Below are 18,662 nucleotides of genomic sequence, written 5' to 3'. Positions count from 1 at the left end.
GAAACGCAGAGTTTGGCTTTTAAAAGACTCATTTAACGGGAAGTACCATAGGAATTCAAAAAGAAAAAATAAAACACAGTTAAGCGAAGAATCCAAAAGAATTCTACAAATTTTCTCATTCTCAGAGTGATTCGGTTCTCTGAGAACAGGATTTTTGCAATTATAATCATAGTGCGCAATATGTATGTAAGTTTATTCTTATAGACTTTAGCGCTTAGGAAATTTTATTGATCGAAGAGTTTGAAGAGTTTTTGCAGTTCTGTAAATGAGATAAATTTATGCCGGTAAAGAGTTAAGTTATTTTCCCGATTCTTCAAATGTAGTGAAGTAAATGGTGCTTAATAGAACTTGAATATATTTCTTATTTCCTGTTTTATTGTGTTGAAGAAATGGAGTGCTATTATCAGTAAATCTGAGATCATGGTTTTATAACGTTCTTATAAAGTTTATTTCAAGTCTCAGGCTTTAATTATACTAACACAAATTTGAAGAAACATTAGTATTATGTGGTATGTATTATATAATATACTTGGTCTGTTATAATATGGCGAAGTATATTTACATATCACTCGTTTGGATAATTATAATAAAAGTTAATTTTGGGAAATAATTCGGAAAGTAATTACATTTTAAAGTCAGGAGAAGTTTTGATCCTATAACATTGAAAAGTATTTAAGATAACATGTAACAGTGTAGCAGTTTATGTAATAATTTATATGTTGTTTCAGTAAACTTTGATCTTAACTCACAATGTCTGTACTTTCATTTCTGTCTGCTATAAGTTACTGACTTAGCAGTTTTCTAAAAAGTTGCGTTTTCTCTATCCTTTTTTTTTCACTTTTAGCGTTTCTCGTTTACTATACTATCAATCTAATTTCTGTTACGGTTGCTATGTGCCGAGCAATTTTTACAAAACTGTTTCCATACAATTTACACATATGTACTCCAAATGAATATCCTCTTAAATTTCCTCTTAAATTTCAGCTGTATTAAATGTTACGTATTAAATTAGGATTACAAAAATTAATAATGTACTTGTATATCTACAGTGGCAGACAGAAGAAAGTTTAAAATTGATATTTGTATGCAACCAAAATTTTTGTTTGGTACTTCATCCAAATTAAAAGTTCGTCTGTTACGTTACATTAAATTATATCGTACATTCGCTTTTCTTGTCAATTATAATATATTTTTATAAAATTGTTCCGTTTGCCCCGTTGTATTCTTTAAAATTTGTCCCGTTCTAATATAAAGTAACTTTCTGCTTATGCGATTATAATCTATATAAAAAATGAGATTTGTACAAGTTAGCACGTTAATGGTATTGCTCTCTGGAAAGACAATCGCCCGAGAAAAAAAAGATTATTTATGCGAAGAACACTCATTTCTATGAATTTATTCAGCGTATAAATGAATTAACGCTTGTTTCAAATTCGTTTTTATGCCCATGATTTATATAAAATCGGAAACAATTCATTCACGTTTATTGCAATTCAAATATTCCAACATAGAACTACATTTTAACATTATTCGTTTCTAGTCGCACTATTTCAAAATACAATATTCCATTTGACAACACATGACAAAGAGAAATATAAGCGTCTTTAACCATGTTAGAAATGAAGCAGTATCGATGTCCGTATCGTTGAAAACACATGACAAAGTCATTTTATAAGATTGATCGTCAACGCTTGAAGACCGACAAATTGCTTCCTGTTTATCATTTCTATGTGAGAAATCAAGATGATTTTCTCGTGTCTTCTTTTCAGAGTTGGAGTCGTCATACTAACTATAAGTAAGGATTTCCTAGTCGTACGTTTCTTCTCCAACAAACCTCTAATTGCACGGTATTTGGAAATCCAAACCTACCTGATGCTCTATTTTGTTAGCTGAGACAAGAAAGAACTAACTGTTCACGGTCTCCATTCATCTTCGCGCAAGAACATCAGGTACCGTTGCGTCACAAAAGTTACAGTTACGTGCAAGAATGTGGTTTAAACGTGTTTTCTACGTACGTGTGTTCAAGTTTAAATACCGTTACTTTAATTGGTATCCCTTATCGCCATTCCCACCCATTTTGATTTCTGCGAAATAGCGGATAAAAAAGGCAGAAGAAAGAAGAAAGTGAGTTCGCGTATAAGAAAAAAGATCTGTGAGGACAGTAGTCTCATTGTATCGGTTGGTGTTTCATGGTTTTTTAAGAAGCGACGTGAACTAGATTCGTACAATCTCTTGATTATTTCTTAGATGTTGAATTTTGCCAGCTCTCTTGTTCTAGATTTCTTCAATTTAGTCATTTGTGAACAGGACACTCTAAACTCTAATTAGGGCTTGGAGGACCAATTCAGCCATTCAGGGAGTTGATGAACTGTTTCTCCATAAGTGTCGAAACAGCTACTACCTACGGTACAACTTGAAAGAAGAGTAATTTGCTATTGCGCAAATCGGAAATCTTATACTAATGAAATGGAAAATATAATTTCGAAGAGAGTGTAATTATTTTAACATGGCGGTATAAGAATAACACAGTGTTATAAGAATTATGCAAGTTCATAACGTTTGTTGTAAATGTGTGAGTTTGTGTATAATAAGCTTATTTTCCATATGCATTATATATTCTACCCATACGTTAACTTCTACGGGAGTCACTAGCATTATACTATGGGCAATATCCTGTGACTTTGGCGCCATGTCCGTATTTGGATTTTGCGAATAAGATGTAATAAAAATTTATGTAATGTGCAATACATTTTTAAATGTATAATTTGGTCAGATAAAAATAAGACTCGAATGAGAATCGTCGTTAGTTCTAAGTTAAAAATGTCCCTCTTCCGCATCGGAGTTTTATTTTGAAACACAATTTTTTTTCGGCAGCTACGCGGAAACGAAAAGGTAATAGATCCAATTGACCGCAGATTTTCTATTCGGACATCGTCTTCCTCAAACAGATCGCACAAACAATTTTATTATTTTTAACAGAGTGTATAAGCGAATAAAAGGTCGCTGATGTATCAGAATGCCACGAATGAAAATGTTTCAATGATCGTATTAACATGTGGTATCACGACATTTGATAGTAGATATGCGTGCGTAGAATTCGCGCTCTATAATCGGTTAATCACGAAAGTTGATCTAACGAGCTTGAAGGAAAATCTGCACGTGATCTTAGAATCAATCACATAAGTGATCTCTCAGCTGGTCGCGTTATCGCATTTCATCGGCCACGGACATACGTTATTCGTCACTGGTGCCTTCTTTGCGGATGAAATGGGGAAGTTTTTCTCGATCAGGATTGAGAAATTGTCGAGAAGCACGAATCCGAGAAAAGAATAATTGTACAGGAGCTAGTTCAGTGTAATTTAAAATGGTAGCTCCAAAATTCATTATGAACAATTAGGGCGGTTTAAGGTAGATAAGCCTAATTTATACGGCTTTATACTTCTCTCGGTATCAGATAGCGGGTGGAGTATAAAAATTTACACTGTATATAGTATTTCATATACAGAAATTTAGTTGAACAAGAGTTTAATTATAAACATATTTTTGCGGATGTTCTTATCTCTGTAAACTTTGATTAGATATTTTTAAATAAATTAAAATCGGATTTATTCGAAATAAAAGGCATTTGTTGGTAAATTTCTATTTTATACCTTCAAAACTAAGAAGCAAATAATTTTGTGCTGCTAGGAGAATTTATGTAGGTAGAGTTAAATTATAAAGTTCTAGAAATTTTGTAAATTACGAAGAATTTTAAATGTACGAACTATAAATTTATTCGGTATACTGAACATTTTTGGTGACTTTTGATATTTATTGAATCTCCATATATCGTGTATTAAATATATTTCCCATTAAAAAATTTTCTGCTTACTCACATGCATAAATATCCCCAGGCGACAATCCATAATTTTTTGGCTGGTAGAAGATCTTATGCTGTCTGTGAAACGTGTCAATAATAAAGTTGAAAATACGTAGGAGGGACAACGTATTACAACCATATTTTTCGATGTCTCTAGTCATTTTTTGTAAAATGCAATAATTATTTATTGTTAGAAATGTAAGGGAAGTGGCAGAAAATGAAATTTTTTTTTAACTTAGGACATTTTCAATAAAATCGAAAAAAAGATAAAAATCGAGAGAAATGCTTTCGACTAAAGAAAAATAAAGTGCAATGCGTGAGATAATAATTCGCGGAACGGTGATCTACCGTGTTCGATAACTTATCTTCATGAGGTGATTGTTCGAATGGTATGATAAAATCAGTAAGATGTCAGCGATAACCGAGAAACGTTCCTACGAACTTCATTCGAAATTTGTTTAGCGTACATTTTTCTTGTGAAATCCAAATTAATTCTTATGATTTTGTGTATTCGCATCACCCGTATCGTATAACATATATATGTTAATACATAACATACTTAACAACTTAATACGTATATAACATACATATGTATGTTGTTTTTAATAGAATTTTAGATCAAACTCCCGTGTAATTCCACGTGAAATTCCCATGAAAGAAGTATAGATATTTCAAATATAACCCGTATCTGAAATTTTTATAATTTTATAAAGCATTTCAATAGTATCATTAACCTTTTAAAAGCTCGTATCGATGTATATCTCACTTGCAAGCTCGAACATGAAACAGCACCTATGGCAATAACAATGACGCAACAGAACACAGTCACGTGTATATCAGTGCTTTCCATTGGTCATCCTGCATCGAACCACTGCTTAGAAATTAAACTATGTTCGAATACATAATGGCGTTTAAGATATTACGATATTGCATCATGACAAAGTGATTGCGTATGTCAAATATCTTTCTTTATAGCACTCTTTGTAACGTCAAGCTAAGTTATATATAAATTATTGGCTTGGAAAAAAAATTTTTTTTTTCGTGCTAGTATATCAGAGACCTAGTTTATTCTCTTACGAGCTGACACGTTTTAAACATTTTACGACGAAGTATTATCGTATTCTGCTTTCAAAGATTATCTTTGGAACTGTTTTAGAAATTCCAGAGTTAATTGTTTGATAAATTCTGTAAGTATTACGTTTGATTAATTTTCTCCGATAAGTTCTGTGCTTTTAATTTACTGGGTCTAAAATTAAGATACATCATATATTCTACTTCATTCTTAGATATACAAGATTTTAGTATTTGCTATTCAAATATTTTGTTTTGGATCGAATTTTATTTACTGTGTAATGGCTAAATTAGCGAATTTATATCTGTTTTTTTCATATTTTCTTTTTAGTAACAGAATCATTATTTTTATTCTTATGTAAATTATCATTATTTTTATTTTTATTAAAAAGTAATGTTTTAACTTTATTCACGAAATTCTTTCCCAAAAGTACGCGGCACAGGTTGTTTTAAAATCACATTGATCCAAATAAACAAGCAAAATCATTTTATTGCCGCGTATCCTCCGTTGTTCTATGCTATACGTGTATTCCAATAACTGTAACCTCATCACTGTCAAGCCCAGCTATCAAAAGCACTAGTTGCATTCTAAACGCTTATCGCTTGTACTCAATGCGCTAAAAGTTCATTCGCACTCGACAAGTTCGTTTACCTTTATCATTGGCGACAAATAACTATACATCATTCATGTTATTACATTACATTTATTATCATTTCTTTTAAGTACAATCTCTTAATCGTCAATGTCTTATCAATTATATAAAGTATACGAAATGAAACAAAGTAAATGCATATCTGAAATAAATAATCATTAAATACTAAATAAATGCAATTAATACGGGACAATACTAATAGTAATTGATATTACGTAAAAGCTGATCTCTCTCCAAGTTTCTCTAATTGAGTCCAAAAGAATTATGAATTTGTAGAAAAATCCGTAGTCTAATCGTTAACTGTACGCATAGATGGATCTAATATCCTAGTTCCTCTGACATCATGTCATCGACGTTGCGTCTGAATCTGAATCCACCACCAATGCCGAAGCTGGGCGAGATTCTGCCGCCAGGACCGCGTTCAGCCTGGCCGTATCCCCTGATGAAGCCGTTCTTGTATTCACGCCCGATTTGGACACCCAAGTGTGGTTGAGCAGGCTGTCCGGGACGAATATTCAGTCCACCGTAAGCGTCCGCGTTCACTCCGTTTCTGTCGTAGACGCGTTGATGATAATCGACGTCCAAGGATGGGCGACGATCCGGTCCGCTCAATGGTTTCTGTCCATTGATAACGAGGGACCCTTGAGGATCGGCGTGTCGTCGAAAACGAGGAGAGCCCTGAGAAAGAAAAAAAATGTGGATTCACAGTTAACGAAGAACGGGACTAGAGCCTTTTTTCATGGAACATATTCGGGCTCGATAGGAAAAGGAATTTGAAACGGAGAGGTGGAACGGGAAAGTTCACGATATGATGGCTGTAAGGCAAGTTTCGAATATCGATACTTGATCGCAGTTGTGGAATAATATTCCATTAACTAGTAATTTCGGCAAATTGACAAGCTACAAATTTTTAGAATTTTCGTTTAAAGTTTATAATTTTACGATCTTATGTGAAATAGGATAATCGGTCGATTGCTAATTTACAAAAATTTCACGTGTAACTGTATTTGGTCTATTAGTAAGCTGTTGGTGTTATTATGCAGGAGAATTTGAGAAATGTCACTGCTAATATTAATCGAATTGTGCGATAGGGAAGCGATTTAAAAAATGGATTTCTATTGGAATTATTTAAGTTTCCTGAACGATGTTTCTCTGTTTTATTTCTTCCTTTTTTATTAATGGTATTTAATAGATCGTGCCATGTGCACGTGTACCATGTATGCGTTCATAGTATCTAAAGGCTTGAAGCGTTAACTTGACACAAGGATAGAAATGTTAAGTTTAAGATGTAGGGTTGGAAAATTTTTCAAAATTCTCAAATTCGTTCTATTATAGATTTTCATAGACAACTCTCGCTTAATGACATTTTTAAGTTGCATATTTGTAACCAAACCATACGCAGTTTTCAAATTGTTGCAGAGTTACAGATTTAAAAATTGTCATTTATTAAATGAAAGTACTAATTATCCAACTACTATCCTATTGTAATATTGTTTCCATCACATTTAGAGCTAATTTTTAAGTAGCAATTTTAAAATTAATTATATAGTAAAGTTCTTACGTAGTATTCTTCCACAGCTTCAGGTTCAATTTCTTGAGCAGCGGCGTATGCAGCCATGCAGAAGAGAGCCAGTACGATGAATTTCATTTTGGAAATTGTTTTTTTGATTCACTTGGAACTCTTTGACACAAGATCTCTGATGCTCTTGTTTTTAGAGCTGATCGATTTCTATACCACAATCGGCTGGAGCTTGCTCTTATATACCAATTTTGCGCTGAAGCTTTTTCCCTGTCTTCTTCGTGGCAATTCCAGCCGGGGGATCACCGTCGGTTCCTTATCCGCTTTTCTATCTGTGTCTCTGCGATTGTCTCCGGGAATCCCACTCTTGGGTCATCGGAGGTCAATAATACGAGTGTACATTATGCGTATGTTCAGTTATTAATGGAGTTCGTTGCTTATGCGTTCGATTAGAATACAGATTAGATTATCATTCTGTATAACTTTCAATTACGTTCTTTATTTCATTTTTTTTTCTTTGGTATTGTTTGATCTCGATCGTTAGATCGTTGGAACCTCCAATAATTTCTTAACGATACAATTACCAATAACATATATTTTGCAATAAATAATTCGAATCTTTAAAATGTCCCGTTATAAATTCATAAAATTTCTACGAAAAAATTACAAGTTGGGCGTTTTCCCATTTTACGTCGAAGGTTTTCTCAGAACATTATTATCCTATTTGTCTCTTGAAACGAAACTGAGATTGGGAAGCAAAAACTGAAAGATTACTGCATAGTCAGAAACAACCAGATAATATTCAATGCCCTAATTTGCATAAAAAATAATTTATTTTTCGACGAACGATTTAATTTTGGGGAATATTAGCAAATAAATTGTACGCACGTGCGAGAATCGAATGGCTTCAAGAACATTGACTCATGATTCATCTGGTTCGAAATCAAATTTTCGCAGATGTACAAGATAGTGCGGATTTAGATAAATATATTTTTTTTCTAATCGCAACATCGCGTCATCATGTAATTGACACTTTTAGCCCTCCAAATCTAATATTCTTGGAACACTGAATTACCTGATATACCGTCTTATTCTCACAAAACGCTTTAAATGCGAGCAAAATTATCTGATTAAGAAGATTTTATAACGAATGAAAAAATGAAATTTCATAATGATCAATTCTAGCGTCGTATACGATGTATTGGAATGTGGCATGATTCCGACCTGTTTTATTTTTATTTGCACACGTGGGAAACGATACAAATGTATGCATGTTACGATATTTGCTTCACAGATGAACATCTAAGATGAATATACAGTAAGTCATCAGACGAGAAATTCTTATTAAAATTTTAGAATATATATGTATTTCCACGCAAAGAACATAGTTTGTAATTAAAATTATCTTCGTAATAATTTTCGCGTGCGAAGCAACATTTTTTTTTAACTTTCACCGTTATTTTTATATGCTGTATTACATTCTACCATTTCAAAATTGTAGATTGTAATATATCAAATCATATCATCATATATCAAATCAAATGTAGATTGTAATATATGGTACTTCAAACATAACGCTCTACCTACGTAATTTACAGTGCTTTTTTTTCTTTTTTTCAAAATTGTGCTTTATCCTATGAATACTACGCATTATAAACACCGAAGAACAATAGGGACGATATAGGCTAGCGTGTTCTCTTTCATACGCGACCTTCGTAGTTCATACGAGTACAATGCACATTCTGTTGCTCTTTACGAGCTAGAGAAGCCCGTGGGGACCAAAGTGGTTACTCAGAATTTCCACGTTTTGCGATCACTACTTTTAGAATTCTAATCTACAAGCGTGAAATATGAATGTTGTGACAATTGGTCTATAGGATTGACATAACGGTTAATCTTGGCCCGAGTATGATTTCTCAAGACATATCTTTCATTACATACCACAGGGTTATTCCAGTTCTTCCCCGTGAGGACTGACTCAGAAAATAACTAATTCCGGATAAGGAAAGAAAAATGCATCCATAGTCCGTTGATCATTTCTGTCATCCGTCAGTTTGTCACCGAAGTCTTAATGTTTGAGGCAGTTTATACCTTTGTTTTGTAAGTGACGCAACTCAACTATATCTTTACAAATGTAAGGAATTATCTGCAAACGTAATTACACGTTAGTTTGCTAATTAAATTTGCGTCACTGGGAAGTCGCATTGATCGATTTGAAAATCACAAAACAGAGAAAACTAATAATGTTAGGAGCGCTGTTTCTGAAAATTTACCTTGCAATTATGCAAACTACGAACGTATGGTGTAAGTCATTTATCTTTTAGAAGTTGGATATTAATCGTGTTTCTGACTAATGAACTTAAGAAAACGAAACGCAGAGTTTGCTTTTTAAAAGACTCATTTAACGGGAAGTACCACAGGAATTCAAAAAGGAAAAATAAAACAGTGTTAAGCGAAGAATCTTAAAGAATTCTACAAATTTTCTCATTTTCAGAGTGATTCGGTTCTCTGAGAATAGGATTTCTGCAATTATAATTATAGTGCGCAATATGTATGTAGTATCGGGGAGAAGGGCCTAAGGTAGTGACCTCACGTTTATACGACCGGATGAGTATGCGAGGTTAGGATCACCTCCTCTGGGAAACTGCAAACTTAGGTTTGATGGTTTGTTCCGCTGGCAATAGTACCTGGGGCGAGTTTACAAGGGTAATGACGGTCGACGGGTACGACTTTACTGTCACCCTGCATGTTGTCTCGAATAAGGTAATGACAAGACACAGTCTACTGTTAGGTACCGATTTTTTAGACCAGGTAGAGTTGCGAGTCAAACTGAAAATTTCCCCTATTGTCTTCCAAAAGTATATATCGAAGATCTACAAAGAACTGATGGACAAGGGTATTGTCATAGTGTACATGGACGATATCATTGTCCTTGCAAAGAATTTAGAGGAGGCATGGGAACGCTTGCAAATGGTAGTAGAATTAACTGGCCAGTATGGGCTAGTCATAAATTGGAAAAAATGTCGTTTTATGCAGAGGGAAATCGAGTATTTGGGACACATAGTCTCGGGAAACACCATAAAGCCGTCCGCTCATAAAACCAAGGCCGTTGCAAACTTTCCCAAGCCAACATCGGTTAGAAAAGTCCAGAGTTTCTTGCGACTTACGGGATATTTCCGAAAATTCATTAGAGGTTACGCGAAGATTGCCAAACCTTTAACCGGTCTGTTGAAAAAGGAGATAGACTTCAGGTTCAGGGATCGGGAATCAGAAGCTTTCGCAACCTTGAAAGCAGCGCTTACCAGCGGGCCTGTGTTAACACTTTATAGAATAGGCGCAGAGACCGAGTTGCATACGGCAAACTAGATCTAAACGACGGAAAATTCCATCCGGTCTACTTTGCCAGTGGGAAAACAACTCCCGCGGAAGCGAAGTACACCAGCTACGAACTAGAGGTGCCAGCAATAGTAAAAGCGTTGAAAAGGTTCAGGGTATATCTGTTAGGTGTGCCGTTTACTATTGTTACGGATTGTCAAGCATTCGCCATGACGATGAGAAAGAAAGACTTGTGTGTGCGTGTGGCTAGATGGGCCTTGTTACTAGGCGAATTTAAGTATCAGGTGTGTCATTGGCCGGGGAAAAGTATACAGCATGTAGATACTCTGAGTAGGAACCCCCTGCCGAGCACTATGTATGTAACGGAGAGTGAAGACGGGCTGATTGCACGGTTGAGAAGTGCACAGAACAAGAACATTGAAGTCCGTAGGATTTTGGACGCCGCAACGTCCAGTCAGGCCGATGGGTATGTAATAAGAAACAATATTTTGTATAAGGAGTGTAAGGACGATGCGCTAATAGTAGTACCGAAGGCGATGCAGGTTCAAGTAGTCAGGCAAGCGCACGAGCGTGGGCATTTCGGGGTCACCAAAACAGAAGCTATGGTCAAAAGGGACTCCTGGTTCAAGGGGCTACGCGAAAAGATCGAACACGTGGTATCCAACTGTCTTGACTGTTCCTAACCGAACGAAAATTAGGTAAGCTAGAAGGGAACCTGCAAAATTACAAGAAAAGAAGAAAGAGGGCGAAGCAGTACCTAAGGGGGGACCTTGTCGCCATAAAGAGAACACAGTTCTCAGGGTTAAAACTCGGAGGCAGATTTTTGGGTCCGTACCGGATAGTGCGAGCCATGCGGAATGACCGCTACACCGTGGAGAAAGTAGAGGAGCATGAGGGACCCGCGCACACCTCGACGACTGCCGATTTCATGAAGCCTTGGGTCCTGAACGTCGAAGATGACGCATCCGACGATGGCGAGAATGAACACAACATCTGAGGGCAGATGTTAGTGCAGGATGGCCGAGTGTAGTATCGGGGAGAAGGGTCTAAGAAACGTCGAGCCAACTATAGACAATGTCGCGAGAGCCGAGGCGCTGTTGGCTCTATCAATGCGTTATCGGGTCCTTCAAATAAATAGCTTCGCCGAAAAGGCCTACGTGACCCTGGCTACGAGCGTCCGCGGAACACGCGTGCGGTGGGCCTAGCAAAAGACAAAAGAATTTTTTTTTTTTATTTATTTGTTGAAATTACAATCAATTCTCGCGTTGAGAATTTTCAGTAATAAAGACAAAAGAATGCTACAATGGCCAGAGAGTCAGTTGAGAAGCAGAGTATGAGTTGAGCGGATACAGAGTGTGAATCGACGTGCGACGATATTATAGTCGGTTCTTTTGTTGTTGAATATCACTTCTTAAAATACATTAAACTTTGAACCTACCATCACTACTTGTCCTTACTCTAAGAATCCATCAGTTACTACATGTATAATGTAATGTTCTTATAGACTTTAGCACTTAGGAAATTTTATTGATCGAAGAATTTGAAGAGTTTTTGCAGTTCTGTAAATGAGATAAATTTATGCTGGTAAAGAGCTAAGTTATTTTCCCGATTCTTCAAATGTAGTCGAGTAAATCGAGCTTAATAGAACTTGAGTATATTTCTTATTTCCTGTTTTATTGTGTTGAAGAAATTTGTTGGATAAGTTAGATCTTTTGGAATCTTTAAAATTATGACGAAATGTTAGAATCACGTATGAATGAAATTCCAAGCTATGTTTTACGTTACATTGTTCGAGAAACTACCGCAATATTAAAGTCTTGTTTGACAGAAATCGAATGCCTGTTTCTTGTGCAATAGCATTTGACGTTTGAAGGAATGATTGAACGTAATAACCGTGATCTTTCTGCAGCAGGAGGTGGAATAAATTTCAACTAACGTGTTATTAGATAATTAAGAACGTTGTATTGAAACTGGCAATTATCTTGAAGCTTGGATAGTTGAATTGAAATTCGAACATCACATTAAAATTTGGCAATAAGACGATGTTAGGCAAACTGAATCATCGAACGAAATTTTGTGAAATTTCACGCTTGAGTTTCTTTCTTGTGAATTTTCATCTCTCTTGTAACAAATTTCAAATATTTAACGCAACAAGGAACTGTATAACTTAGTCGCGATATCGATAAGTATTTCAGAATTCTTACGAGATTCGTTGTAAGCGCAAAACGGTAAAAATGGATCCAGTTTGCCTACGAAGTGTTAATATCTAATTTTTTTTTTTTTTTTTTTTTTTTTCAAGACGAGGTTACATCGGCCAATATCGTAACACATGCATTTTCTTGATTATGTGCAGATGAATTTTCTACTAACACAGTTCACAGCACTGATATTGGCTGGGTTTTTGAGAACGTTTCTTAGTCCAGTTGCCGTGACAGCAGCCACCAGACATGTATTTGGTCTCGTCATCGGCCTTGCGCTTGGATATTTCTGCTTCGGCAGGTAAACAGATCTACGTAAATAAAGAGAAATCAATTAGTTGAGAAAAATGTCGTATCTGTGATAAGCATGATAGTGTTGTGCAAAAAGGCCATTTTATCCACTCATGCTATTGTACAAGATGTCCCATGATTAATTGATACATTAGAAACATTATTCATTGATACTTATCTTAAGTTAGATGTAATACCTTCTCATGGTACGAACAGTAGCGATTCTATGTATTAAATTTAGAGAAATCAAAATAATTACCCATCTATATCGAAAAATTCGATATAGGAATGATTTTTTGTTAAATATACGATTTGAAGAAGTGTCGAGATATTTATATCTGAATGATTACAATTAATTGTTTCCCCGAACATTGTGTGATTTTCTTCCAACCTTCTAATTATAATATCTGGATCTTTATACATATTATAAACATATTATATGAAAATAACTAGACTGAGAATTTTTATACAAATTTATTCTTCTATGAACTATCAACTGCAGAAATAAAATTCCAATAGAAATGTGTTCCACCTATTAAAAATTATAACGAGAACTCAATTTTGAATACATTTTATATATCTTCCTGTTTGAATTTTGCATAAGTGCATGAAAATTCACGATCTAATAATTATATGATATGTTAAAGATACGTACGTTAAAATGATCTTCGCTTGAAATAAGTCTTTATTTAGAAAACGTTATAAAATACATTTATTATATTAATTAAAAGTGGACATATCCTGTACAGTAGAATTAACTGTATAGATTAGTGCATGAGACTAAAAAGAAAGAAGAAAAAAAGATAAACGGAAAAGAATGTTTGTAGCATCCTGAGTACCCCCTCTATATTTAACCACCTTGCTTCATTAAAAAAGAAAACTCGTATCTTTTCAGGCAGGCGATTCACCTTGCAGGCCTCCCAGCCTTATGTTACATAGCAATGCGCACACAAAATCCTCGTAATATACAGAGGCAAGTTATTTACATCGATATTTTCATTATAATTATAACTATGGGGCACATTGATTCGTTTCATTAGTCACTATAGATTTCATATCCTATGAAAGCTTTGCGCAGCTTGATAAAATACTATTCCCCGATGAAAAATATTTTTCTTGAAAAATTATCCCACTAACCACGAAAATATGTGAATTATGTTGAAATATGTGATTTAGCATAGTGTAAGATTTACTGTGAAGATTTATTTTCTACGGTTTACTTAGAATTCCCTCGCTTGTCCTTTGAACACTATAAAATATCGACTAGAAACGTAAGTATTCTACAAATACAAGTTTCTGTCCCGTTTTACACGTTATCAATTTAGAGCATGTAAATACGGTGCAATTTCTTTCCAGAAATAATAAATTTTTCAGAATAAATTTCAGATCTTTTTGTATCGCGTAATAAAACTAACACAATGGAAACATAAATGTGCCTTTACAAAATTTATAATTTCTCGTAATAATACTTCATAGATAATAAAAATCCAAAAACATCTTTTTATTATACTCTTTGTAGTTTGAACAATAATTACGAATCTATATTAATATCGAAATTTATCTAAAAATTTATATATCTCTCTTACCATGTATCACAGTGACGAGCCTACAAATAAAGAAATACCTAATAATTTAACTAATTTTATTATGAGAAGTTCTATTGTTCAAGAGAAACAGTTAAGCGATTTTAAACAGAACAAGCGTCGAACCGTTTAGTATCAGGCATATCCTATAATTTGTATAAAAAAAATACTCTACTTATTATATACTTTATACATAAAAAAATAATCTCTTGTAAATTCGACTAGTTCTACCATCGAATAATTTACTTCTTACCTTTTATATAATACAACATTTAAATGTATCTTTCTTGTTCTTTAAAACTCTAGATATAGATCGCTAGATATAGAACTACTCATAAATTTTAATTTCAACTAGTGATTAGTAAACTGCGCATGTTTTATGAAAAACCGAAACGTTTATTAACACAACTACAAAAATAGGAACATCGTTACTTGCATATAATAATAAGATATAATAAGATAATTTTTATTACAAGTTATAAATAGTCGTTAAATGTTAAAGGCCGAAGTGTTTCCACGTTTACTCTCATTATCACGGTCAATGATTGTTCTTTGAACTTAACAACTCATCTTGGTAATACGTTTCAGAGTTGTGTTAACAACGGCGATGCTCTACTTATCTTGCGTGCATTACCATCGACAGATGTACAATTATGGCTCGTACACACTCGATATCACTGGTAAGCAGACACGTGCGTCACCTTCGCTAAATAATTAATATCTTTTTCTTATTGATATGTTGTCGAATACAAGAGTTACAGTATATTTATCGCGTGTTTTGCTAAGCGAATATTTTAGTTACGCTGACTTGTGTCATTCGACGTGTGACTGATCAAAACTTATGTATATTAAAGAATTATTAGCTACGCGACCGTGCAAAAGATATTATTTAAGTCCCTTGACATTTACCGTAACTTTTAAGTTATCGTAAATGTCGCATTGTATTCTTGTTTTGTATGATCAAATTGTTTTCTAATTCGTACATTGTATCGTTTCTATCGTACGAACGTTATCGTACGATTATTAGAAAATTTACAACCAACCAACCAACCAATTAGAATGTTTACAACGAACAATAACAACCTCGCTGGTTAATTTAATGTTGCTTGTTAAATTTTCCTTTTCTAATTTTACTTTTACTTTGTAACTTATCGTAATATAGGAATTACACTTTATATAAAAATTATGTCTCAGTAAATATATAACGTATAACAGGAATATACCACAGGAACGTACGTGGTTTATAAAAAATATGTATTTCTATATAAAGATCTCGTTACATCGTGTACATTTCAGGGCCACTTATGGTGATAACGCAGAAAGTGACCAGCCTTGCGTACAGCATACATGATGGGTTAACGCGACGTGAAGAGGAACTCACGCCAACGCAACGTTATCAAGCCGTGAAGTGAGTTGACGTCTTCGTTAACCGGTCGTTTATTCCACAACATTAATTATATAATATGCAACGCAACACACCCAGAAGAACACATCTTCCACACTACATACGCATCAACATAGCTGAATCACATATCTATTCAAATGATGATATCGCTTGCGCTCCGGATAATTCTTACATTTATCATTTTATTTCCTTTGCTGTCTGTGGTCAAACCCAACCTGTTATATGCATGGCTTATTTTAGAAAGATGCCGACGACGTTAGAGTACTTCAGCTACGTCTTCCATTTTCAAGCGTTGATGGCTGGGCCGGTGATATTTTATCGTGATTACATCGATTTTATTCATGGACGTAATCTAACTGGAGCAAGAGCTTTGACGGTTAGAGTTTTGTTCAATCATCCTTTTTTTTTTTTTTGTGTGTGTTTATACGCTCTCGATAACAACAGCGACAAAAAAAAAAAAGAAAAAAGGAATAAAGATCATAACACGGAGTTTTGATATTTTTTATTCTTTTTAAGGGCTGTGATAAAAATTCCGCTCACTACGACGAGATAGTCCTGGAACCGTCTCCGACACCGGTCGTAATAAAAAAGGTCATAGTGAGCTTATTGTGCGCGGCTATGTTCGTGACTTTCATTCCAACATACCCGATTCAGAAGCTAAAAGGTTCGAGTCATATATTGTCTCTTTAATATTTATTGTCGCCACGTCAGAGCGCTGACGAGACTTTACTTTATTTACAGACGATGACTTCCTCGAGAATACCACGGTGTTTTATAAAATGTGGTTTCTGATGGTGACGACTATGCTAGTTCGCTTTAAATACTATCACGCGTGGATCTTCGCCGATGCCATTTGCAATAATTCCGGGATCGGGTTCAACGGTTATGACAAGAATGGCGAACCCAAATGGGATCTAGCTTCCAATGTTGATGTTTATGGGTTTGAGGTAAATTTTTCGAAATGAATACGATTATTTTAGAGATAAATCTATATATATCTATACATACTCAGATAAAGATCGCGGTAAGCGTCGGTATGTTTGGGGTAATCTCGAGAACCGCTGGACAGATTTTGATGCGGTTCTCACCAATTTAAAGAGCGTTTCTCGAGCAAGGTTTAGGTATGTGAAACATTATCCTATGATTAAACGGATCGCTTTTACGATATAGCGAGGCAATACGAACCCGACTGCGAGCAATGTCTTTCTCTTTTCAAAGTATGTTATGTCAGAAGCATCACGATTTCATTGTATTCATTGAGCGGTGTTGATTCACGTTTACCAAGCCAATAGAAATTTCATTAAGCATATTATTAAAAATGATTATATAAGGTCCCAGGAAAAAATTGGCATATCAATTAGTTATAAATAAAACTTGATGTGATTTGCACACGTATATCTAATTCAGTCGATTTATTTTTGAATTTGAAATAAAAATATTCTAAGCAAATTTACATCACTATTTTTTCTTATAGAATCTTTAATACGTACTATATAGCAGTGACGACATCACTTAGATTGAATCGATCGAGCTCGTAATAGAAGTTATGATCTAAGTTTAAGGTTACTGATCCGTACTATTGTGTTTCATAATTTATTGATTTATTATTGTTGTATGATCCGAACGAATCAAAATCTATGCAACAGTTGTACTTTTCAGATGTCTCTGAATATGAGGGACAGTATCGAACACTGGAATAAAGGAACCAATAGGTGGCTTAGGTCGATTGTATATGAAAGGACACAGTACAATAAACTTCTGTTCACGTACGCTCTTTCTGCCTTATGGCATGGTTTTTACCCCGGTTACTATTTAACATTCGCCAATGGAGCCTTTTTTACCATGGTGTCACGCATTGTAAGTAAAACTAGTAATAATATCGAATTTGATTTGCTATATGTTTTTAATCATTGAAAAGAACAAATATTTTGTTAATCATTAATTGATCATTGACCAACCTTTACTATCAAACAGACTCGTCGTAACATACGACCATACTTCCTAGGGTCCAAGGGGATGAAGTTCCTATACGATGCGCTTACGTTCACTACAACGCGAGTCTTAATGGCCTATATGACATTCAGCTTTATACTCTTGGAATTTGTACCAAGTGTGAAAATGTACCTGTAAGTAATAATAAATTCATTTTTCTTTTTACGTACCACTTCTTTGGTCGTATTCATAAAAATCCAGTCTACTTATAATATACATACGTAATCAGAAGGAAATTCTAATATAACACGCAATATGTTTCTCTTTTTCAGGTATGTATACCTGATTCCACATATAATCGGTTTAACTTTACTCGTGATCGCACCACGTCTTCCGAAAATTCCGTCGCACAAGAAAGTAACTGAAAAGGAATCGAAAACTTCTCAGGAATTAATCAACGGAACTGCGCGTAAATCCATGTGAATTTTAGATGTGGCCAAAAAAAAAAAAAAAATGACGATCACACAAGAGATACATATTTTTTATGAATGTTTTAATATACGTATAAATATTATGTATATATTATATATACACGCACATATATACGTACAATATTTATTGTTACGACATGTTACTGGTACAAATTCTATGTCGAGCGTGTGAAAAGTATATTTGTTTTATATAACGTGAATGAGTAATCATATATTTATATCAATGCCCAGTGCATATGCTGAGAAGTTGGCACCCAGCTGTTTCGCAGTTTTACCGGAAAACAGACGACATCGCGGGTGATATAGTAAATAATATTTAATCGA

At 34.5% G+C, this 18,662-nt stretch overlaps 2 protein-coding genes across 3 annotated transcripts in view; one reads left to right on the top strand and one right to left on the bottom strand.

The window, feature by feature from the left end:
* The window catches only part of LOC117233408 (lysophospholipid acyltransferase 1), a 32,337-nt gene extending 13,799 nt beyond the window's left edge, over positions 1-18,538 (top strand). Inside the window, exons 2-11 of one of the 2 annotated variants that reach the window (XM_033493699.1) lie at positions 12,792-12,937; positions 13,823-13,900; positions 15,099-15,190; positions 15,807-15,918; positions 16,156-16,291; positions 16,432-16,579; positions 16,657-16,862; positions 17,575-17,772; positions 17,890-18,041; positions 18,180-18,538. In XM_033493699.1, the coding sequence (XP_033349590.1) occupies positions 12,792-12,937; positions 13,823-13,900; positions 15,099-15,190; positions 15,807-15,918; positions 16,156-16,291; positions 16,432-16,579; positions 16,657-16,862; positions 17,575-17,772; positions 17,890-18,041; positions 18,180-18,330 (1,419 nt within the window). In that variant the 3' untranslated portion in view covers positions 18,331-18,538. The remainder of the gene's footprint in view (positions 1-12,791; positions 12,938-13,822; positions 13,901-15,098; positions 15,191-15,806; positions 15,919-16,155; positions 16,292-16,431; positions 16,580-16,656; positions 16,863-17,574; positions 17,773-17,889; positions 18,042-18,179) is intronic. The other variant, XM_033493700.1, reaches the window with a different exon arrangement.
* On the bottom strand, positions 5,618-7,373 carry LOC117233410 (hymenoptaecin-like). The gene is made up of 2 exons (XM_033493704.1): positions 7,145-7,373; positions 5,618-6,261 (listed from the first exon to the last, which is right to left on the bottom strand). Exons 1-2 carry the CDS (start codon positions 7,229-7,231, stop codon positions 5,902-5,904), a joined length of 447 nt encoding a protein of 148 aa, XP_033349595.1. The 5' UTR covers positions 7,232-7,373; the 3' UTR covers positions 5,618-5,901.
* Positions 18,539-18,662: the final 124 nt, after the last annotated feature.

The sequence above is a fragment of the Bombus vosnesenskii genome, unplaced genomic scaffold (assembly GCF_011952255.1).
Source record: "Bombus vosnesenskii isolate JDL3184/JDL3185 unplaced genomic scaffold, Bvos_JDL3184-5_v1.1 scf7180000013295, whole genome shotgun sequence".
NCBI classification, from domain to species: domain Eukaryota; kingdom Metazoa; phylum Arthropoda; class Insecta; order Hymenoptera; family Apidae; genus Bombus; species Bombus vosnesenskii.
Note: the sequence above shows the minus strand (reverse complement) of the source record. Positions and strands in the feature narration are given on the sequence as shown.